At 54.2% G+C, this 23,458-nt stretch overlaps 1 protein-coding gene across 1 annotated transcript; it reads left to right on the forward strand.

Moving 5' to 3' along the window:
* Positions 1–752: 752 nt before the first annotated feature.
* SLC4A8 (solute carrier family 4 member 8) lies at positions 753–22,200 on the forward strand. The gene is made up of 25 exons (XM_068212669.1): positions 753–926; positions 5,351–5,432; positions 6,160–6,294; positions 6,699–6,834; positions 7,544–7,704; positions 8,312–8,497; positions 9,665–9,753; positions 9,863–10,020; positions 10,355–10,442; positions 11,039–11,185; positions 11,346–11,437; positions 11,765–11,939; positions 12,203–12,336; positions 13,185–13,430; positions 13,521–13,626; positions 14,644–14,805; positions 15,403–15,516; positions 15,935–16,096; positions 16,628–16,879; positions 18,201–18,269; positions 18,759–18,932; positions 19,854–19,991; positions 20,558–20,655; positions 21,087–21,190; positions 21,907–22,200. The coding sequence occupies exons 1-24, from the start codon at positions 882–884 to the stop codon at positions 21,172–21,174; spliced, it is 3,237 nt and encodes a 1,078-aa protein (XP_068068770.1). The 5' UTR covers positions 753–881; the 3' UTR covers positions 21,175–21,190; positions 21,907–22,200.
* Positions 22,201–23,458: the final 1,258 nt, after the last annotated feature.

A 23,458-nucleotide genomic window follows, 5' to 3' on the forward strand; every position in this document is an offset into this window, starting at 1 on the left:
TTCCCGAGGGGATGGGAGTGAGCTGGAGGGAGCAGGATGGTGCTGGGGAGGAACAAGATGGGTCTGGGGGGGTCAGGATGATCCTGGGGGGGTCAGGATGGTGTTGAAGGTGATGCGTGGGAGGGATGATGGAGGGGAGTTGGGGGGGAGGGGTTGGGGGGTCTGAGGGGATTTGGGGGTGACGCTGGAGAGGATCTGAGGGGGAAGCTTGAGGGGATCAAGGGACAGTGAGAAGCAGAGGTGGGGTGATGCTGGGGGGGTACCAGAATGGTCTTGGGGGGGGGTCAGGATGGTGTCTGGGGGGTCAGGACAGTGCTGAGGGGATCAGGACGGTGCCGGGGGGCACCGAGGGTGGGCGATGGCTCTGTAGGGGGGGTACACTAAAATGCCAGAGGGCCCGGGGTGATGCTTGGGTGAGAGGGGAATCGGGGTGACACCGGGGGCGATCAGGAGGATCCTGGGAGGGGGCAGTTCCGGAGGGGGGCACTGAATGCTGAAGGGATTGGGGGGTGGATTGGGGGTGGCCGGGGGGGCTGGGGGTCAGCCGAGGGCAGGTGCGGGAGGGAAGACGGGGGTGATGCTGGGGACGTTTCGAAGGCGGAGGGCTCAGAGCGATGCTGGAGGGAATCGGGGCTGGGGGCCGGGGGGGCTGCCGAAGCGCGGCCGCAGGAAACCCGCCGGGCATCGCCCCTCCCGGCCCTGCCGCCTCCTCCTCCTCCTCCTCCTCCTCCTCCTCCTCCTCCTCCCCCCACCCTCCGCCGGCCTGGGCGGGGTTTGGCCCCGGCACCGGGCGATGCTGGAGCCGGTGTGAGCGGCACCGGCGCTGCAGCCGGCGGCGGCCCCCCCTGGCCCCCACCCCGGGGGGGTGCCCGGGCCCAGCCATGCCCGCCGGCAGCAATGAGCCCGATGGGATCCTCAGTTACCAGGTGGGGCCGTGGGGGGATGCCCGGTGCCCCCGGGGCGGCCGGAGGATGCTCCGTGGCTGCTTCACTGCGGCATTTCCGACCGAGGGGGGGGGAAGGGGAGCGGGGGGGGCGGGAGGGGAGGAATCTGCAAGGGAGGGGGGCAAGGGGCGTGCGGAAGGGGCTGGAGGACATCGGCGGGGGGGGAGGTGTCTGTGAATTGGGGTGCCGGGGGCGTGGGAGCCCGACCTCTGAAAGGGGGGGGTGAGAGGCGCTCAAGGTGGGCGCAGGAGGGAGGGGAAGAGGGGGAAAGGGCACCTGCATGGGGCCTGCTGGGGGGGTCCTCACCGGGGCCCCCGGCTCCTCCTCTGCATCTGGATGTGCCTCCCCTCCCTCCTGCCCCCTCCTCCCCCGATCGGCCCTTTGGAGAGGAGACAAAGGCCACTGTCCCCGCAGGGCCCCAGGTCCCCCCGTCGCTGTCCCCCCCTCACCGTCCCCCCACCACAGCTCTGCCGTCTGGGGCTCAGGGCTTGCCCCGTGCCCGAGCAGGAGCGGGGCAGGGGGCACCTGGGTTGTTCCTCCCTTTCAGCGTCTCCTTGTCCCTGTCCTCCCCTGCCCCGCACCCACAGGACCGGCCGGAGCTGCTCTGGGTGACCACGACAGGCGGGGAATTAATTAATGAGAGGTTGGGAATTAATTAATTAATCTGCCCGGCAATTACAGTGTGAACGGAGATTCTGTTCCCCCGGCACTGGTGACCATCGTGTCCTGGGGACGCTCGGCTGTGACCAGCGGGTCCCTCCCCAGCCCCATTTTGGGGGTCCCATTTTGTCCCCTCCCCCAGTCCCAGCTCAGATCCCGGCCCAGGAGCCAGAGGGGTCCCTGGGGGTCACACAGCCCAAGGGACCCCAGGGCTTTGTCCAGCAGGAGGGAGATGGAGAGGGGTGTGTGGGGGGGTCTCTCTGCCACCTCAGCAGCCCCCGGGTGCCCCCTGCTACCCTCATCCCATCAGAACAGTGGGTCAGTTATTAATTAATTATTAATCACACCTCGGGTGAGGTGTGTGACATCAATCCTCCCAGTGCTGCTGGTGGCCGTTCCTGGTGTGCCCTGGGCTGGGGACCAAGGGGGCTCAGGGCTGGTCCTGAGTCTCTGCTTGGGGCTTTTCCTCATCCTCAGTTACCCCAAAACATCCCCAGAGCAGGAGCTTTTCTTTCCTAACCTCAGGAGTTGCAGGGAGTCAGGGAAACTGAGGCAGAAACCCCAAAGATCTCTCTGGGGGACACAAAATCCCAACAAAATATGAATTTGGAGAGGGGGACAGGACACACTGAGCTCGTAACATGAAGGGGGATGGAAATGGGTTTTCCTGCCTTGCTCCAGCCATTCCCGATTTCATTCCTAGCAGCAATAATTCCTTTCAGTCTCCCCAGAAAACAACTTCCAGGCAGCCAAATTGAGCCTTTTCCTTAGAAAACAGCAAATTGAAACAACTCTGGCTGCTCTGAAACTCCAGGGTGAGTGATGCCAAGCTCGGCATCCCCTTTCCAGCCCAGTTTGGATGATTTAATGGTTCCCAGGCTGTTGGCAGTGGAGGAGGTTGGAGAGGGAAGGCTGGTATCCATCCAGGTATCCTGGGATAACTCGTGCTTTGGAGCTCTCCCCCTTCCTGCTCCATCCCATCCCATCCCAAACCCACGGCTCCACGGCCACAAAGTCCTTAAATCCCCCCGAATGTCCTCGGGGGAACAACCCCTCCCAGCCCATCTGGGTGGCCGGGCGGGGACTGGGGCAGTTTGGAGGGAGAGCATTCCCCTCGGTGTGATTTTGGGCACGTGTCCAGGGAAGGGCGATGGGATGTCAGAGCATCCTCGGACCCCAGGTGACCACCTGCCCCTCCTAAAGCTCCTGGAGCCTCAATCCTGGTTAATAACCCACAGTGGGGCTCCGAGCTTGGGTACCGGCGGGATTTTCCCTGCCCAGCCCTCGGTGTCACCTTCCCCGGCCGGGTCATTTTACAGCCGGGTCACCTTTCCGGGCAGGTGACCTTTGAGTCCGGCGGCGCCGGGGAGGGAGCTCATTAAAGCAAACGAGTCTGGAGGATGGAGAAGCCCGATTAGCTCAGCTCGGGAAGTCAGGCAGAGCTGGAGAGGGAGGAGAGGAAAAATGGGGCTTGTCCGGAGCCTTTGTCCCATGGCAGGACTGGCTCTGGCTGATGAAGATTCCCAAGGGATGGGGCTTGTGCCAAAGCAAGACCTTCCAGGAATTCCCTGACTTTCTGCAGGAAATTTGGATGGAAATCAGCCCTGCCCATGATGTTTCTTTTCCTGACAGTTTGTACCTCACTTGTTCTTTGGGAATTTGGGTTTAAAATCCACCCGAATGCTGATGTCCTTCCCCTGGCAGGATGTGGTGTTTTTCACCCCATTCCACAGAATTTTCCATAAACCAGAGCTGGATTCTTCCCCTCCACTGTGTTTTCCAAGGTGGGCAGAGTTCTGGGGAGTATAAATAATCCCTGGGTTGGCACTCTGGATTCTGATCCCATCCCTTTTTGTCTCTGGAGCTGAGGGACACAAGGTGCCACCTTGTCCTGAGGGAATCTGACCCCCTGATCCATCTGGTGTCCCCCAAAACTGGGGACTGACACGAGGATGAAGGAACAGCCTGAATGGGAAGGGACCCACAAGGTCACAGCAGTGACAACGTGACCCTTTCTGAGAGAATCCCGGGGTTCTGCTGGGGGCTGTGCATCCCCCCGATGGAGGGAAAACTCCCCCAGATCCTGCTGGAGCTTCCCTGGATTGCAGGAGGGGAGGTTTGACAAAATGTGTTTTTGGGGAGAAAGAGGCTGCCTGTGTCGCCAACGAGAGGTTTGAATCTGCCACTCCCAAATCCCTGTTCACTCCCACTGCCACAGGTGTGCTCAAATTTGCCATTTTATTAAAATTCCCATTTTAAATTGCGATTCATTGAGCCCTTTCACCCTGTGCCTTTTGCAGGGTTGGGGTTTAGTCCCTTTTGGCAGCTCTGGAGGGAGCAGGGTGCTGGGAAGGGCAGGAGGGTGGTGATGGATGTCACTGGAGCGAGGACAGAAGAGCCACTGGTGCAGGAAAATCTGGCTGCTGGGCAACGTGGGCAAGTCCAGGAGCAGGCAGAGGGAGCGACAGTGAACTCTGGAATTGGAGCTCAGGGACCAGCAACTCATCCCCAGCAGGAATGTTTGTTCCTCTTCCTCATCACACTCACCAGTGCCTGGGACCCAAAGGTTTCCCATCCGCTGGTTAAAGCGGGAATTTGGGGGAGCAGATTCCCTGAGAGTAGTCCCAGCTGAAATCATAATTCATTCTTTATTCTCCATTTTCCAATAACCTCATGGCATCATTAGCAATACAAGGGCAGCGTCTGCCCGATGGCGTTGGGAACTTTCCTTACAAATTCCAGCTGTGGTTGCTCTGAGCTGGTTCCCCAGGCAAGGGGAGCTCTTGCTCCTGGAATTTCATCCCGCAGCCCCACCAGTTCCCTCAGTTCCCTCAGGATTTTGCTCCTTTTCCACCCTCAGTTTCGGGAATCAAAATTTGGGTGTGGTTTTTGTTGTTTGAATCGTTTTTGGTCGCCAGGATGGCATCAAGGCGAGGATGAACCTCATCCACTCAATCATCCCAAACCTTCCCCTTGAGCCTTTAAATGAGGAATAATTGGGAAACTGATAGAAAATATGGGTTGTTGGGCATTGCAGGGTCTTTTTTTGCACAGATGATGGGATTTTGGTTTTCTTGGATTGTCTGGGGGCACAGGGAAGGGGAAGGTGAGCACTGGTGATGTTCCTTTAGTATTTGACGCATAAAAGAATCATGGAATTTTTTGGGTTGGAAAATCATTGGACTATCCTGCTCCACCCCTCTTCCATGGACAGGGATACTTCCCAGAAGCCCAGGCTGCTCAGAAATCTCAATTAAAAGATGGGAAATGCTGTTTTCCATGGAGAACTCGCACCAAGGGGAGCCTGGGCCTCTGCAGGACCTTGAAGGCTTTTGGAGGTCATTGGTGGCCATGTCTTGTGGCCAAGAGCCACCCAGGGAGTCCTGCAGGAACCACCCTGAGACCAAGAGCGGCTCTTTTCCCCCAGCTTGGAAATCCCTGTGTATTTTTTCTTTTTTAAGAAATGAACCACAAAACCAAAGCAGGTGGTTGAGTATTTTTTAGGTCTGAAATGCCCAAATTTGGGTCTGAAGTCCCTCTCCCCCCACAGTAACCCTTCCAGACTCCCATCGTGTACAACACGGATGGGTTTATTTGGGATTGGGAAAAGAACCTTCCACAAGTCCTGGTTTTTTGGGCTGTGCCTGGAGGAGAAGTTGTGATCCTCATGGAATGGTGGAGGGACAGGGAGGGTGGAGGGAGCTCCACAGACCCATCCCCGAATTTTCACTTCTCCTCCTCATTAGAGACACGACGAGGAGGCCGTGATTGACCAGGGCAGGACGAGCAATGTGGTCAACATCCACTATGAGAAGGAGGAGCTGGAAGGTGAGATCCTGCTGGGATCCTGCTGGAGGGGCCACCAGGCCCTGGGCAAAAGTCCCTGCAATGTCCCTTGCCTGGTGTCACACCAAGAGCAGCAAAACTTGTTGTGGTTCTTGATTAAACAACAAATTATTGATTTCTTTTTTAATGTGATGGCTTTTAAAGCCCTGGTGGAGGCCCTGCTGTGAAATGTGTTCATAGGGTTGGATAATTCCCATCTGCTTTTCCCACAGCAGCTGCTCCCGGCTTGGAGAGGGCAGGAGAATCATCTGATGTGGTGCAGATTCCCTCTTTTCCTCCTGGAGTTCATTGTCATGGGGCTCCTTTGATCTTTCCTTGTCACCCTCTGCCATAAAAAGATTTAAAATCTATAACTATTGTATTATCTCCTGCTTAATGAGCAAATCTGAGTGTTGGTGGTGTTGGCAGCTGGAATTTGAGAAGGGTTTTGGTGCTTTCAGGGCACATTTCGGTGACCCCCAAACCATCCCTTTGTGTGAAGCTTGAGTAAAACGGGCTTGGAAAAAAGGACAAGTCTGGGAAAGTCAGGGATCCACTGAAATTTACATGAAGGGAAGTCGCTGTGGGATTTTTGGGGTGTCCTGTGTGGGGCCTTGATGAATCTTGCAGGTCCCTTCCCACTGAGGAGCATCCCTGACTCTGTGGCTTCCTCCTGAGGTGGCTGCACTGGCTGAGCCACCAATCATTGCCACCATCCCCGTTTTCCCAGGCCACCGGACCCTGTACGTGGGCGTGCGGATGCCGCTGGTGCGCCAGAGCCACCGGCACCACCGCGCCCACAGCCAGAAACACCGGAAACGGGAGCGGGAGAAGGAGCCGGTCCCAGCGGAGCAGGGATACCACTGTAAGTCCTGCTGGGGTGGCCACCACGGCACTTCCCAGCCAGGTCCCTGTGGATGCTTTGTGTGGCTGTTTTACTGGGGAAAAGTGGCTTTTTTTTTTTTTTTAGCAAGATTCCCCTTTTCCCAAACTTTTCTCTGGTTTTGGAGTTAAATCCATAATGGATTTAGGGATTCTGGTGTAAAACTGGAGGTGTGGGGAAGGAAGGAAAGCAGCCCATCCTTATGGAGCATGGGATGGGGGCTCCACCTTCTCTGTGGTTCTGTGAGAGCCCAGAGAGAGCCGTGGGAGAGGGGCCAGCCCAGCATTTATGGCTGGACTGGTCCCAGTGTGATGCCACTGGAATGTGAGCATGCCAGGATGGATCCAGGCTCACTGATGGGATGGGGAATCTCCTCCTGTCCCCAGACACACCATCCCAGCGGGTCCAGTTCATCCTGGGCACGGAGGAGGATGAGCAGCACGTCCCCCATGACTTGTTCACGGAGCTGGACGAGATCTGTGTGAAGGAGGGGGAAGATGCCGAGTGGAAGGAGACGGCCCGGTAAATAAATCCCTGGGATTTGGGAATGGCCGGAAGCTGTGGCAGGAGGAGTTTAGGTTGGATACTGGGAAAAGGATCTTCCCCTACTGGAACAGCTCCCCAGGGAATGGTCACAGCCCCAAGGCTGCCAGAGCTCCAGGAGTGTTTGGGCAAAGCTCTCTGGGACAGGGTGAGATTTTGGGGTGCCTGGGCAGGGCCAGGGATTGGACTTGATTATCTTTGTGGGTCTCTTCCCACTTAGGAGATTCCATGGTTCTAGAGGTCAGGGAATGCTGGAACATTAGGGTTTGGGGATTAGTGGGATTTTTGGGGTTATCCTGGGCCAGAAGTTGGACTTGATGGTCCCTGTGGGTCCCTTCTAATTCCAGAGTTTCCATGGTCCTGTGATCCTCATAGGTCCCTTCCACCTCTGGATATTCCATGGTTCCATGTTTCCAGAGGTCAGGGACAGCTCTAAGTGGGATTGTTGGGGTGTCCTGCACAGGGCCAGGGGTTGCACTCTGCGATCCTTGTGGGTCCCTTCCAGCTGAGGATATTCCAGGATTCTGTGATCCCTGCTGCCAGCTGCGGTGGCAGAGGAGTCCCTGTTCCCTGGGATACGGAACTTTCCCAGCAGCAGGAACCTCCTCCAGCTGCTCTGTGGTTTCATCCGAGGGGCTGCAAGGCTGGAGCCGTTTTTTCTCTGGCTGATCCCACCCCAAATCCACAGGTGGCTGAAGTTTGAGGAGGACGTGGAGGATGGGGGCGAGCGCTGGAGCAAACCCTACGTGGCCACGCTGTCCCTGCACAGCCTCTTCGAGCTGCGCAGCTGCATCATCAACGGGACGGTGCTGCTGGACGTGCGCGCCACCAGCATCGAGGACATCGCCGGTACCGTGGGCGCTCGCTCCCGGGAAATCCTGCCCTAGGGATCGGGGTTCCCAGCTGTCCTGGTGGCGGTTCTGGGATGTCAGTGGGGTTCAGGTGTGCAGCTCTTGCTGGCAATGTGTGGTCCTTTGGAAAGTGATTTTTGGGTTCGAGAGCGACTGGAGCAAAGTTCTGCAGCAAAAAAAGAGAATATTTGGCAGGGAGAATATTCTACAGCAAAAAAGAGAATATTCTGCAGCAAAAAGGAAAATATTCTGCAGCAAAACAAATGTTCTGCAGTAAAAGGGAGAATATCGTGCAGTAAAAGGGAAAATATTCTGCAATAAAAAGGAGAATATTCTGCAGTAAAAAGGAGAATATTCTGCAGTAAAAGGGAGAATGTTCTGCAGCAAAGAAGGAAAACGTCCTGCATGTTTTTGAGTATTTCAGGACCTGGCTCTTCGGCTCTCTCTAAGAGCTGACCCTCGTTCAATAACGACTCATTCCAAGCCATTCATCACATTACATTGGTTTCATTTTCCCTCCACATGCCGGGGTTCAGGACTTTGAAGGCAGAGTGGCCCTGGCAGGGCAGGTCCATGCTCTGACCTCGTGTCCCTGTCCCACCCAGACCTGATCCTGGCCCAGCAGGAGCCATCACCGGAGTTCGACGAGCGCACGCGGGCCAAGGTTCGGGAGGTGCTGCTGAAGAAGCACCACCACCAGAACGAGAGGAAAAGGAACAACCTCCTGCCCATCGTGCGCTCCTTTGCTGATGTCAGCAAGAAACAGGACCTGCACCTGCTTGAGAAGCCAGGTGAGGCTCTGTGGGGTTTGGGGCCAGGTGAGGTTCCAGAGGGTATGGATCCAGGTGAAGTTCTGTGTGATTTGGGGCCAGGTGAGGTTCTGTGGGCATGGAACCAGGTGAGGTTCTGCGAGGTATGGAACCAGGTGAGGTGCTGCAGGGCTTGGACTCAGGTGAGGGTCTGTGGGGTTTGGAGCCAGGTGAGGTTTGAGAGGGTACGGATCCAGGTGAGGTTCTGTGTGGTTTGGATCCAGGTGAGGTTCTGTGGAGTTTGGATCCAGGTGAGGGTCTGTGGAGTTTGGAGCCAGGTGAGGTTCCAGAGGGTATGGATCCAGGTGAGGTTCTGTGTGGTTTGGATCCAGGTGAGGCTCTGTGTGGTTTGGAGCCAGGTGAGGTTCTGTGGGGTTTGGATCCAGGTGAGGTTCCAGAGGGTACGGATCCAGGTGAGGTTCTGTGTGGTTTGGAGCCAGGTGAGACTCTGTGTGGTTTGGATCCAGGTGAGGCTCTGTGTGGTTTGGAGCCAGGTAACATTGTGCGAGGTATGGAACCAGGTGAGGTTCTGTGTGTTTTGGGGCCAGGTGAGGTTCTGTGTGTTTTGGGGCCAGGTGAGATTGTGCGAGGTATGGAACCAGGTGAGAATGTGCGAGGTATGGAACCAGGTGAGGCTCTGTGTGGTTTGGAGCCAGGTAAGGGTCCTTCAGGGCTTAGGGCCTGATGAGGTTTTTGCCAGGTTTTAGCACCAGCTGGAGGTTTCTGCCAGGATTCACCACAAGGTGAAGGTTTCTCCAGGGATTTGCCACCAGCTGAGGGTTCCTGCCAGTTTTCAGCACCAGGTGAGGGTTTCTGGAGGAGATTGTCACTGGGTGAAGGTTTCTGTCAGATTTGGCACCAGCTGAAGGTTTCTATCAGGATTTGGTACCAAATGATGTTTTCTCCAGGAATTTGCACTGGGTGAAGTTTTCTCCCAGGGCTTTAGCACCAGGTGAGGTCTTCTGCCTGTCTTTGGCCTGAGATGAAGGTTTCTCCAGGGATTTGACAGCAGGTGAGGGTTTCTCCAGGCTTTGGCACCAGATGGGGGTTCCTGGGTGACTTTGTCCCCATTAGACTTGTTCTGGCAAATAACAAACACCCCAACTCCTCCTTTCCTCCCTTTCTGAGTTTCTTTCTCTTTCCTCCCAGCCCAAACCCTCACCCCTCACCCATCTCCCACCACTGCAGAAGCTAAAAATGGGGTGACCCCTGAGACCAGTGCCATGGACCTGAGCAAGGTGAGACCCCTGCACCTCTCCCACTCCTCCAGGGGGATGAGAGAGACTCTGGGGGCCCCTGAGGGCTTCGTTTTTGGGGGGTTGCCTGAGGATGGCTGGTCCTGCCCAGGCGGAGCTACACTTCATGAAGAAGATTCCCAGTGGAGCGGAGGCGTCCAATGTGCTGGTGGGAGAGCTGGATTTCCTCCACCAGCCCCTCGTGGCCTTTGTCCGCCTGACCCCGGCCGTGCTCCTGTCGGGAATGACAGAAGTTCCCATCCCAACAAGGTATGGAGGAGAAGCACAAAGTTTTTATTTAAAAAACCCCAAACCCACCTGAAATTGCCCCACAGTTTGGGGCCCAAGGGAGCAAGTGGGAGCTGTGTGTTTCTCCCACACTGCTCCTCACCTTCCTCCCTTCCCTGCTGGATCTTTGAAACCTACGAATTAATTTCAATGGAATTGGCCCCAAAATGAGATTTGTGATTGGTTTTGGTGAGCAATTCAACCCATAGTGGAGGTGGGGAACCAACATGTTTCCCCTTGAGGACCCAGGGATTTCCCTGGGTGCTCTTGGAGTGAAGCCACGTTCCACTCTCTCAGTTTGGTTTTCCTTGTCCAGGTTCCTTTTTGTTCTGCTGGGGCCAGGAGGAAAAGCCCATCAGTACCACGAGATTGGCAGGTCCATGGCCACCACCATGACAGATGAGGTGTGATGAGATAAGGGGGACCTCTGGGTCACTTTTGGGGTTCTTGACCATTCCCTGTCCCTCGAGCAGTGAGGAAGATGATTTTCTCTCCCAGCCCTTTATTCACACCCCAAACCAGGCAGATTTACATCACCCCAAATCCTGGGGGATGAAATCCCCTCTGGGTACATCCTACACCTCATCCTTCCCTACGGGGTACCCAGGACATTGTCCCCAGTGGTGGCATCGCCTGGGCCAGAAGAACTTCTCCCCTTTATGCCAACACCTCCAGTGTGGCCAAGAGGGGCAGGGCTGAAATCCCACCCGGGATTCATCCTGTACCTCATCCTCCCCACATCCAGGGCTGGCACCATCCCAGGGGTGGCATTGCCAGGGTGGTAAAACTTCTCCTCAAAGCCATGAGGGACAGTGACCTCATGGAGGAGATGATTACAAGCACCACAATGCCCAGATTTTTCCTGTTGGGGGAACATTTCCAGCTGCCATTTCCAGCAGGAGATTTGGGAAAGATGATCCTGCCATAGCCAAAGGGGAGCTGCCCAGGTGAGGACACCTGGGGTGGGTTGTGCTCTCACCTGGGGGTCTCCTCTGGGCAGGTTTTCCACGATGTTGCCTACAAAGCCAAGGACCGGGCTGACCTCGTGGCTGGCATAGACGAGTTCCTGGATCAGGTCACGGTGTTGCCGCCAGGAGAGTGGGACCCATCCATCCGAATCGAGCCCCCCAAAAACGTCCCCTCCCAGGTGGGTGCTGCATGGGGGATGGGCAGCACAACACCCCAAATTCTGGTAAACTTGGAATTCCCAGTTTGGCAGAGTCACACCCAGGCCAGGAGCACAACAAGCAGGTGGTTGATAAAATACCTGAAAAATACCTGTTTTGAGCTGAATTCCGTGTTCACAGGAAAAGAGGAAGATGCCGGGAGCTCTGGATGAGAGTTCTTCCCACAGCAAACCGGAGAAACACAGTGGTCCTGAACTGGAGCGGACTGGGAGGTGGGAGCTTTCCTGGTTTGGGGCCTTCTTCTGATTTGCCCCCAAAATCTGAGCAGGGACCTTCTCTTCCAGCAGCTTTTGGGGTCACCTGGTTCACTGAAAGGGCTGCATGTTGCCACCTTGGTCCCCTGGGCTGGGCAGGGGAGACATCTGGGCAGGGGGAACACCTGGGCAGGTGGGCCGTGCCCCAGCATCAACACACTCGGGTTTCCTCCCTTTGGGGCAGGGCAGGTCTGGAAACACCTCCAGGCGGAAGCACTTTCTGCCCAAAGGAAACCAAACGTGCTCTCCCAAGAGAACAGCCTGGTTTTCCCTCCCTCCCTGCAGGCTCTTTGGAGGTCTGGTCCTGGACGTGAAGCGCAAGGCGCCGTGGTTCTGGAGTGACTTCCGGGACGGTCTGAGCCTGCAGTGCCTGGCGTCCTTCCTGTTCCTTTACTGTGCCTGCATGTCCCCCGTCATCACCTTCGGGGGACTGCTGGGGGAGGCAACCCACGGCCACATTGTGAGCTCCGCTCTCTGCAGGGAGAGTGGGGAGGGGGAAGCACTCCAAATGAACCCCCCTGGACTGGTGGGAAGTGTCCCTGCTCGTGGGGAGTGTTTGGAGCCCAAACCAGCCCCTACCAACCCAACCCATTGGTCCCTTCCAACCCAATCCGCTCCATGACCTTTGAAATCTCTTTGCTGCTGTGAACTTCCTTTGGGTTTTTTGGGGGGCTTTTATCCCTAATGATTTATTTACTCCCTGCTCCCTCTCTTCCCTGCCAGAGTGCCATGGAGTCACTGCTGGGAGCATCCATGACAGGCGTAGTTTATTCTCTCTTTGCTGGCCAACCCCTCACCATCCTCGGCAGCACTGGACCCGTCCTGGTCTTTGAGAAGATTCTCTACAAATTCTGCAAGTGAGATGTTTGTCTTCTATTCTTTTGGGGAAAATTTTTTTTTCTTTTTTTGGGCAGAGAGAAGATGTTTCTCTTCTCATTTTCTTGGTGGGAATTGTCAGATTTAAGCTGTTTGCTGGGTCACAGAGGTCTCCTGCTGCTGCTGTCGTGCAGGAAGGGTGAGAGTCCTTGGGCTTGCGGGTCGTTTGGGGTTTTTGGCTTGGGGTAATTTCGGGATTTTAGGGTTAAAATGAAGCAGTGGGAGGAGGAGGAACAGAGGCTCTGGATGGATGCCCAAGGAAGGTGAGACAAATGACTCTGGTTTGGGAATGACAGAGGGTTTGTTTTCCACTGAGTACAAAACTTTTAAACCTGGTTTTTGCTGGAAGAAGAAAGAGATTTTGCCCAAATATCCATGTAGTTCAATTGGAATATTTTGAGTTTTGGGGGTTTTATTGAACAAATGTGAACTTTTCCTGGGAAATAGCTCTTTTCTATGACAGTCCTTTCATCTTGGTGACTTTGGTGTGGGATGAACCCCTCTCACCAGAATTAAACTTCTCATTCACCCCCAAGCTGACTGTAGGTGACCGGGGCAAACCCAGCTGGTTTTGGTGTCAGGGCTCTCAGGGACATGGGAGAACTTTCCACAACCTCAATCAGCCTTCAAGGCATTAAGACAACATTAATTAATGCTAATTAAACACTTGGCTTCTCCACCCACATCCTGCAACCTCAAGGAGATGGAAACCTCAAATACCACCTGCAACCTCCACACCCTCCACCATGGCTCCTAATTTTCTCTGGAGAAAGGCTCGGCTCAGAGGCCTGTGCTGGCCTTTCCCCCAGGAATTTTTGTGGTTTGCCAGGGAATACACGCTCTCCTATCTCTCCCTGCGGACGTGCATTGGGCTCTGGACCGCGTTCTTCTGCGTGGTGCTGGTGGCTACGGACGCCAGCTGCCTGGTGTGCTACATCACCCGCTTCACTGAGGAGGCCTTCGCCTCCCTCATCTGCATCATCTTCATCTACGAGGCCCTGGAGAAGCTGAGCCACCTGCGGGAGACTTTCCCCGTGCACATGCACAGCAAGCTGGACCTCCTCACCATCTATTAGTGGGTGTTCTCCTCCTCCCCCCCCAGCAGGTGCCTCCGGGCTTGTCCCGGCACTGTTCCTTCAGCCCTGTCCTGGTTTCCCTCCTCCAGCTGTAAGTGTGAGCCCCCGGCTCATCCCAGCAATGAGACCCTGCGGTTCTGGCGGAGCAATGGGATCAATGTGTCGGGAATCACCTGGGGAAACCTCACAGTGACCGTAAGTGCCCTGGGCCACCACTTCCTCAGGGAGGCTGGGGGTGTTCACAGGTGCCAAAGCCACCATCTTCAGGTGACTTAGGGCTTCAAAGAGCTCTGAGAAGTCCCTGCTTAAATCTCATGAGTACTTTTAAACTGTTTGGACCTGGGAAGGAGAGTCCAGGGGTGCCCAGCCCCACCCCGGTCCAGCTCACCTGCTCCAGCTCACTTTGTCCCCACCTCGGGGATAAGAACTGTCGCCCTCAGCCAGGCTGTGGGACCTCGATCAAGGTTAAGGGAGTGCTTTGATTCCTGGAGCATTTGAAGGACGGCGCGTCCTGCCTGAAGGCAATGATTGGCTCCCTTAATTGGTTCCTGATGACTCCAGGCCCTGCTGTCTGTAGGGTCTTGTATAAATCTGCATGTCAGAGCAGCCCCAACAGGGATTGTCCCTGGAAGCAGAGCCCAGGTGTGGGACTGGAGCTCTCTGGGACATCTCCAGCCCCTTTTGGCCTTGTCCTGAGAGCCCCGACTGTAAAGGGATGATTTGTCTCTTTTTCCCCCATAGTTGTCCCAGCCCTCCTTCCCTGGTCCCTCTTTATCCTCAAATTTCCAGCTTTTCCTTCCCCTCCAGTGTTTTCCTCAGCCCTGGTGGAGCGGAGGACGTGCTGTAGGTCCGTGGTGTCCCACCACATCCTGCTTCTGCTCCCCTCTGTGTAATTCCAGCTCCATGTGTCACTTGTTCAGCTGCTGCTGCCCATATTTACATTATATAAATATATGAATATTTATATTTATATATAAAACACCCACACATTTATATTAATATATTATAATACAGTAATATATTTATTTATTTCTATTTATTTATATATATAAATATTTACATATTTATAATAGATGGATATATTTATAGTCTATTGATATATTCATATTTATAACTTCTATGGCAGCTGCAGGGTCACAGATCTTGCACCAAGACCCTCAACCCCCCCTTTATCCTGGTTTTCCTCCATGTCCTGATGCTCTGTTTCTCCAGGAATGTCGCTCTTTGCATGGGGAGTTCCACGGACCTGCCTGTGGACGCAACGGCCCCTACGCACCCAATGTCCTCTTCTGGTGCTGCATCCTCTTCTTCTCCACCTTTGTCCTGTCGAGTTTGTTGAAGAAGTTCAAAACCAGCCGTTACTTCCCAACCAGAGTAGGTAGAAGGTGGTGGCCCGGGACAGATTCCATGCTCCTTTCCCAAAATGCTGTTCCTGGAGCACTGAAGGGTTGGCCACTTCTCAGTCAGGCTGGGAAATGCTGACCTTGGATGTCCCTCCCTCGTTTCCATGAGTGCAGAGAGGTTGTAGCATTCCCCTCCTGCCTCACAACCTGTTTCAGAGTGATGTTTTTTGGCTCAGGCAGTTGGAAATCAGCTCTTCCAAAGTTATTTATTTCTTTTCCCCTTCTGAGCATCATTTTCTGGAGGGGCATTCGAATGAGGTGTTGCCTTGGAAAAACAGGAATCAATGATGCCTCTGTGACTTATTCCCATTTTACCCAGAAGTGTGGTACCTTTCCTTATTTTTAGTACTTTTGTTAATGTCTGAATTAAAATGTGAATTTTCCCCCTAATTGAACTCTTTCTACTGTCCCACACCAGATCCTCAGATCTCCAACATGGCAGCAACATCCACCCAAGGGAGTTGGCTGCATGTCCTCGGAGTGGAGGGATTTTAGGGATTAACCAGTCCAAACACTGTGGATATCCCCAGGTTTCCTGGCCCCTCTCAGCCCTGGTTTCTTGCCCCAGGTCCGATCCACAGTGAGCGACTTTGCTGTGTTCCTCACCATTGTCATCATGGTGCTCATCGACCTTGGGATCGGGATCCCGTCCCCCAAGCTCCACGTCCCCCATATGTTCAAGGTAACGGGGTTGGGGATTGGTGGAGAAGGCTTTTGGCACCTCAGCTGCCACCAGGTGATGTCCGGGCAGGTCAGGGCAGGGCTGGAGGAGCTGCTGGTGGTGGAACCATCTCTAGATTCCCCATGGAAATCAGGGTACAGCCCCAAAACCAGACACTGGAGAGGACAGGGCTGGGCTGGAGGAGTTGCTGGTGATGTGAGCATCTCCTCTGCCACATCCAAATGCATCAATTCCTTCTTGTCTTTTGGGAAGACAGCCCCAAAAACAGGGGAGAGGGGACTCTGGGACAGACAACACTGGCACTGCAAAGTGCCCTGGGAGACGAAGCCAGGGCTGGGAAATGCTTGCACACAGGGATGGAGGGGAACGGAGGCCAGGCAAGGGTTTGGGCTGGGAGCTGATCCCCCCTGTGTTTCAGCCCACCAGGGATGACCGTGGGTGGCTCATCAACCCCATTGGGCCCAACCCGTGGTGGACGGTGTTGGCCGCACTCATCCCGGCCCTGCTCTGCACCATCCTCATCTTCATGGACCAGCAGATCACGGCCGTCATCGTCAACAGGAAGGAGCACAGGCTCAAGGTGAGGGGCTGCAGGGCGTCACCCCCTCCTCACCCCGCTCGGGCTGTGGGGCTGGGACAAGCTCCTGTCCCAAACGCTTTGTGAAGGTTTGGGATAACACCAGGCTGTGTGGCAGGAGCTCTCCTCGACACAGGGAGGGGATGGCAACTTTTGGGAGCAGCAAGTGAATATTGGATATAGAAAGGTGTTTTTTTTCAAATATCAGTGGCAGCTGAGAAGGGATCTCAATGAGCTCCAGGGATCACTCAGAGCTATGTCCTATCTGCAAGTGGTGGGAATATCTTTATGAATGAAAAAATAATTTTAAAATTATTTCTGAGAAGCAGAGATGGTACAAACCCTCCAGACCCACTTTATCTGATCTTGCTGGATTTTTGTGCAAGACGTCAAATCCACGTTTGGTTCTAGTTCTTATTTCAAACCTTATTTAAATTTTCCAGAAGCTGACTTGTGCTTGAGCAGGGTTTGAGCCCCACCCGTGGTGTTGTCCTGGTCCCTGAGGGGTGCTCCTGTTCCATTTTTGCTCCCCAGAAAGGCTGCGGGTATCACCTGGACCTGTTCATGGTGGCCGTGATGCTCGGGGTGTGCTCGGTGATGGGGCTGCCCTGGTTCGTGGCCGCCACGGTCCTTTCCATCACCCACGTCAACAGCCTCAAAGTGGAGTCCGACTGCTCCGCGCCGGGCGAGCAGCCCAAGTTCCTGGGGATCCGGGAGCAGAGAGTCACTGGCCTGATGATCTTTGTGCTCATGGGCTGCTCCGTTTTCTTCACCTCCGTGCTCAAGGTGAGAGCGGGATGGAAAGCCCCTGGTGACCCACAGGAGTTTGGGAGGGGATGTAAAATTCGAGCCTCTCTCCCCAAGGAGGTGATGCCAAAGGCAGGGTGGGAACCAGCCTCAGTGACTTTCCAGCCCTTCAGACCCAGCTTGGGTGCTCAAGCCAAGCAAACAAGACAAATCCCTTAATTCTCAGGTGTCCTCCAGAACCTCTGAAATGAGAGGGATCCTGGCTGGATTCCACCAAAGCTGGTCCATCCCCGCCCTTCCCAGGTGGATTGGAGAGAGAATAGACCAAAGGTTCATGGCTTGAGATAAGGACAGGGACAGATCCCTCATCAATCATGATAACGGGAAAACAGGCTGGAATTAGGGCTATTAATTGAATTTATTACTGACAAAATCACAAAAACTTACCTTCCCTTCTGCATAGGGAGACAGGAATGGGGGTTTCAGTCAGGTCATCCCAGGTTGTTCTGGCTGCTCCTCAGGGAGAGGAGCCAAAGCCCTTTCGCATCGGTCCCTCCCAGGGGAGACAGTTCTCCAGGAACTTCTCCAATCTTCTCCAGAATTTCTCCACCCTGAGTCCATCCCATAGGAGACAGCTCTCCACAAACTGCTCCAGCGTGGGCCCTGGCTCCGACCTTGGCCAGCAGCAGGTGCATCCTGGAGCCAGCTGGAGCTGGCTCTGCCAGACATGGAAGAAACTTCCAGCAGCTTCTCACGGAGGCCATCCCTCCTCCCCAAACATGGCCACGCAAACTCTACACATCCACCCTCGCTTTGGGTTAGAATTTAGCATTTTCAGACAAGCAGGACTTTATTGGCTGCAATTCACTCCCCCAAGAGCCTCTTAAGAGCCATTCCCAGGAGCTGAACCCTCAGAGTTCCCCCCACAGGCTTTCCTGCCTGTTCTTTCCGCCAAACAATCCCAGCTCCAGGCTCAAAGGAGACACTCAATCCCAGCTCCAGGCTCAAAGCAGACCCATCTCTGAGCCATCTCCAGGCTCAAAGCAGACGTCACTTCCATGCATTCCCACAAGAATTTTTCGAGATCATTTTTACCCCCACAGGAGGTCTCAGATAGATGAAATGTGGTCCTGATGGATGAAATCCCCTCCTTGTCTCCACCCTCTCTAGAAAAGGAGATTATGCTGATGAAATGATTCAAAAGATCAGCTTGACACAGAGAACAAAATCCGTGCTGGATAAAATCCAGCGTGGGAAAGCTGGGAATCTTCAGGCAGTACCTGAGAAAGAAGTGGTGAGAGAGAGTAGCAATACTGCTAATGAAATTTAAAGCCATTAACGATTGCATTTTTCCTCCCAGTTTATCCCGATGCCAGTGCTTTACGGGGTCTTTCTGTACATGGGAGTCTCGTCACTCCGAGGAATCCAGGTACGGCTGCTCCAGGGAATGTCCTCTCCCTGAAGGCCTTGGGATGGGAAAAAATGTCTCTGAGAGCAGGAAATTCAAATGATTTTTGTGAGGGACTGGTGGACAGAGGCTCAGGAAGATTTTAGGGCTGGGAGGGGCCAGTTCAGCACTGGGAGGGGCCAGTTCAGTGCTCTCTGTTTCAGGCTTTAGGACAGGTTGGTGTTTGGTGATGGGAAATTGGCAGAATTCAGTGTGAAGGGAAGGAAATTCCACTGGGAATCCTTGCTGGGGGATTCCCAGGGCCAGGAGATGCTGACAAGAGAAAACCCTGGAATAATTCTGAATTTGGTGGGCAAAGCCAGGAGCCACGTGGTTTTTTGCATGGAGCGAAGGGAAAACAGGTGCTGCTCCCAGGAGGAACAGAAGGGGATCCCGGATTTCTCCTTGCTCCTAAAATCTCCACATCTCAGCAGCTGCAGGAGCTGTGGCAGTGCTCCCTTTCCCCTGCAGTTCTTTGACCGCCTGAAGCTGTTCTGGATGCCGGCCAAACACCAGCCCGATTTCATCTACCTGCGCCATGTGCCCCTGCGCAAGGTGCACCTCTTCACCCTCATCCAGCTGCTCTGCCTCGTGCTGCTCTGGGCCATCAAAGCTTCCCGTGCTGCCATCATCTTCCCCATGATGGTGAGAGACGGTGGAGACAGTGTTCTCAGTATCCCCGGTGTTCCCAGTATTTCTGGTTGTCTGGGTTTGGAAAGCCAGGTGTCTGCTGAGGAAGGCAGGAGCCTCCCCTGAAATGGAAAATGCAAACCCCCTCCCTCTGATTTGTTATAATTTTGAAATTAAGGGGCTCTCAGGCTCCCAGAATAACAGTTCTTTATTAGGGAGGAAAATAATAATAAAATTTTAAAAAGCAAAACAATACATTCTGCCAGAGTCAGAGCAGCCGTGACCCGCTGTGGGTCAGGGTGGTGGCAGCAGTCCCATCCCGTGGTGGCCCAGCCCTCCTGCAGTGCCAGCTGTGCTTCTGCTGGAGCAGGGATCCTGCACAAGGGGGGAGTTTTCCTCTGAAGCTCCAGGGCTGGTGGGGATGGGCCTGGGCTCGCTCTGGGAATGCAGTGGGGAAGAAAGCTGCTCCTCTGGGAATGCAGTGGGCAAAGGCTGCTGTGGTGTCCCAAAAAGTCAGATTGTATCCAGGTAGGAATGCTCGGCTCCTCCCCTGGGCAGAGCATCTCCCAGTGGGATGATGGAATTTTCTCAGCCATGCAGGGACACTCACTGGCCATGAGCAGAAGATAATTAATAATTAATGGCCCAATAACAGGAGATATCTCCTGGAGGGAGGATTGATTGGGGAAGAGATAAAGAAAAACTCCCCAATTAACAGAAGATAACTGCCCAATTAACGGGAGATAACTGCCACACCTCTAACAGATGGCAAATAGAACACACACTTGCAATCCAGGACACTGTGTTCCCAGTATTCCCGGCGTTCCCAGTATTCCTGGTGCTCCCAGCACCCCTTGGTGCTCCCTGTGCTTGCAGCTCTGGAGGGATGGCAAGCACCATCTCCAGCCTCACTCATCTTCCCTTTCCTTCCTGAAGGTTTTGGCTCTCGTTTTTGTCCGGAAAGTGATGGATTTCTGCTTCTCCAAGCGGGAGCTCAGCTTCCTGGATGACCTCATGCCAGAAAGCAAGAAGAAGAAGTTGGACGATGCCAAAAATGAAGCCAAAGAAGAAGAGGTAATGCCAGGGGCTGGGAATCTCCTCTGGGCTGTGAGATTCCCTGTTCCTGTCACAGCTCATCCTTAGATCATGGATATGTGGCACAATGGAATGGGTTGGGTGAGAATAGGCATTAAAGTCCACCCAGTGCCACCCCTGCTGTGGGCATGGACATCTCCCACTGTCCCAGGATGCTTCAAGCTTGTCCAGCCTGGCCTTGGGCACTGCCAGGCTGGGGAAGGGATGGGGAATCCACATCTCCTCTGGGCAGCAGCTGTTGGGGAACATCAGAACTGAATCAAACAGATCTCATAGCCCGGATCCCACATTCTGAACTTTTTTCCCTAAATTTTGAGAGTTTCACACTGGAACAGAGACATCGTTATCATTTTTAAATGACCCTTATAATAAAAATAATTATTATATTTCTGTGAGAGTTTGCTCCCAGCAGTGTTACTAACCCCAAACACACCCACAGGGGAGAGGGCTGCTCAGAGGAGCGGGCAGCATGCCAGGTTTTTACTGGAATTTCATTTATCCCCTCTTGGATCAAGGAGAGAGAACTCGACTCATCTCTTTTTCAGGAGTCCCAGAAAATGATGGAAGCAGCTGCTGCGAATTCTGTTCAGCTAAAGCTGGGCAAGACCAGCAGGGTGGACACCCCAAAGCCCAGCAGTGACAGGTAAAGATCCACCAGGTCAGGACCCCTGGCAGGATCAATGGGAAGTGTTTGGCTCAGGTTTCTCCACTTGCAGATTTATCCCCAGTCATCTAAGTGGGAAAATCCCAATTTACTGGCAATTTAGGAGATAATGGCAGAGCTCTGACCCCACACAGTGGCTGCATAATTCCTGTTTTATCCCAAAACTACCTCACCAGTGGCTTTCTGGGATCTGGAGACCTTCCTGCTCCCACCTGAGAGGTCACAGGGGGAAACACCAGCTGTGGGTCTGCAGCTCCGGGGCTTGATTCCCAAAATTCATCATCCAGCCAAACCATCCTCAGCAGCTGAGCTCTGGTTTTCCAGGCCCTCCTGTTCCTCTGGCTGCTGCCAATGCTCCTGGTGGGATCAGACCCATCCTCATGGAAAACCGTGTGGAATATTCCTTGCAGGGCTGATCCTTCTGAGATCAACATTTCGGATGAGATGTCCAAGACCACGGTGTGGAAGGCTCTGACCATGAACACAGAAACGCTCTGAAGTTGGGAGGAAGGAGGTAAAGGCTCAGCTGTGGCGTGGCCTTGTGGGGGACAGCACGTGCCCACGGCCTCCCTGCGCTCTGGCCAGTGCTGCTGAGCAAGGGGCACGTTCCTGGAACAGGCAGCAGGACCACGGCCACCGGCTCCTCTCTGCAGGGAAGTGTGGGAGCTACACCTGGAATCCTGGGATCAGACTGGGACCCTACACTCAGAGAGGCTTTGAGGGGCTGGGGGCATCTCCAGAGCTAGGAGTGGAGCTGGAGAAGGGCTGGAGCAGCAGGGGAAGGGTCTGGAGAGCTCCTGAGGTAGCTGGAAAGGGGCTCAGCCTGGAGAGAAGGAGGCTCAGGGGGCACCATGTGGCTCTTCCCAACTCCCTGAGAGGAGGGGACAGCTGGGGGGTTCGGGATCTGCTCCCAGAACAGGGACAGGAGGGGAAGGAACGGCCTCAGGTTGACCAGGGAAGGTTCAGGTTGGATACTGGGGAAAATTCCTTCATGGAAAGGTTGTCCAAGCCCTGGCACAGCTGCCCGGGGCAGGGGGGGAGCCGTCATCCCTGGAAGAGTTTCGTAAACTTGGATGTGGCACCTGGGGACATGAACATGGTGGTCGACGGTTGGATTTGATGATCTTAAACACCTTTTCCAACCTGAACAATTCCACGGATCTCTGATTCTGGGTCTTCCACTGATGATTACTCCCCCCTTCCCTCTTTTCCCCCCACCCCCACGTTTAGGCGCCTCGACGCCGCCGTCGAGGAGCAGGAATGTGACTCAGGGATGTGCCAAGGCAGACACGGAGGAGCGGCTCGTTTCCCACCCGAGGGGTCCCATAAAGCCATGCAGAGTTTCCTGTTCCCTGGGCTGCTGCGTCCCGGGGATCCGTGTTGTCCAGCCTCGTGTGTCCTCGTGTGCGTGTGTTGTGCAGTGGTGGAGGCACCGCTACCGCTTCCCATCAGTTCTATTTTTTTAATCTCGAATTCCTCCTCTCCTTCCTCTTTTTTTTTTTTTTTTTTTTTTTTTTTTTTTTTTTTTTTTTTTTTTTTTTTTTTTTTTTCCCAAATATAAACTCTGAATGTACAAAACCATTCCCTGCTCGATCTGGCGCCTTCTCCTTCCTCACAGCTGGGGTTTTGGTCTGGATTGGGATCCTCCTTTGGATAACTTCTGTCTCTTACTGGTACAAGAGGAATGCTCTCCATGGTGGCACAGCATTGGGAGTATCTCAGAAATTGGGATGAACCACTCCTGAGCACGCGGGATAACACAAAGGAAAAACATTTGCTCCCTATGCTCCATTTTCCCATCTTTTTTGAGGGTTCTTTTTGGGCTCTGCCACCAGCCTGAAAGCAGTAAAATCCAGAAGTGTCCCTTTTTAGTCAGCTCTAAAATGACCATAAGGGAAGCTTAAAAATAAAATCCCTGGATTTTGATGGTGGGAGCAGCCAGGTGAGATGTGGAGCTCTGCACCCCCAGAATCCTGGCCCTTGTTCCTCCACTTCTCTTCCTGTCACCTCCCTGGACTCTGGTGTTTCCTTCACCCCTGTCCTTGCAGAGCCGGCGGGGAACTGGGAAGTGCCTTTTCCTTTTCCCTGCTGTTTCACAGGGAGAGGCTGGGAAGCAGCGAAGCTCCTGAAGCTCTCTCCACATTTTGGGGGCTTGTGCCCCCAAAGTGCCTCTTCTGGGCCGGAGTGCCTCTTCTGGGCCGGCGGGGAACTGGGAAGTGCCTTTTCCTTTTCCCTGCCGTTTCACAGGGAGAGGCTGGGAAGCAGCGAAGCTCCTGAAGCTCTCTCCACATTTTGGGGGCTTGTGGGGGCTCTGGTGTCCCCCTGGAATGTGTGGCTGAGGCTTGGGGCCGTGGAGCTGGGAAGGGAGGACATTACAGAGAAAAAGGTGCTCCCACAGCCCTCAGGAGGCTTGGAACATGCTCCAGCCTCTTGGAATGGGACAGGAGCATGACAACTCCTGCCATCAGCTCATCCCATCCATCCGGGAGCCTTTTCCAGCATGGAACCACCCCAAAAGGACAAAGGTTGGGGAAAAGAAGATGTGGAATTGCTCTGTAAGGATGGAGGTGCCACCTCCCCAGGCAGGGGAAAACTCCATCAGATTTGATGGATGGGGATTTGGGAAGTGGAGTTTCACTCCTGCCAGCCTGGGATGGGCAGTGGCAAAGCAGGAAAAGCTGCCTTGGGCCTTCAGGAAGGAGAGGAGGCTGAAAAATTAAGTAAATTCTGGAGAAAGGGCAAGTTGGGATGGGTGGGATCCTACACTTGGAAAAGCTTGGTT

Source organism: Anomalospiza imberbis, chromosome 22, assembly GCF_031753505.1.
Source record: "Anomalospiza imberbis isolate Cuckoo-Finch-1a 21T00152 chromosome 22, ASM3175350v1, whole genome shotgun sequence".
Classification (NCBI taxonomy): Eukaryota; Metazoa; Chordata; class Aves; order Passeriformes; family Viduidae; genus Anomalospiza; species Anomalospiza imberbis.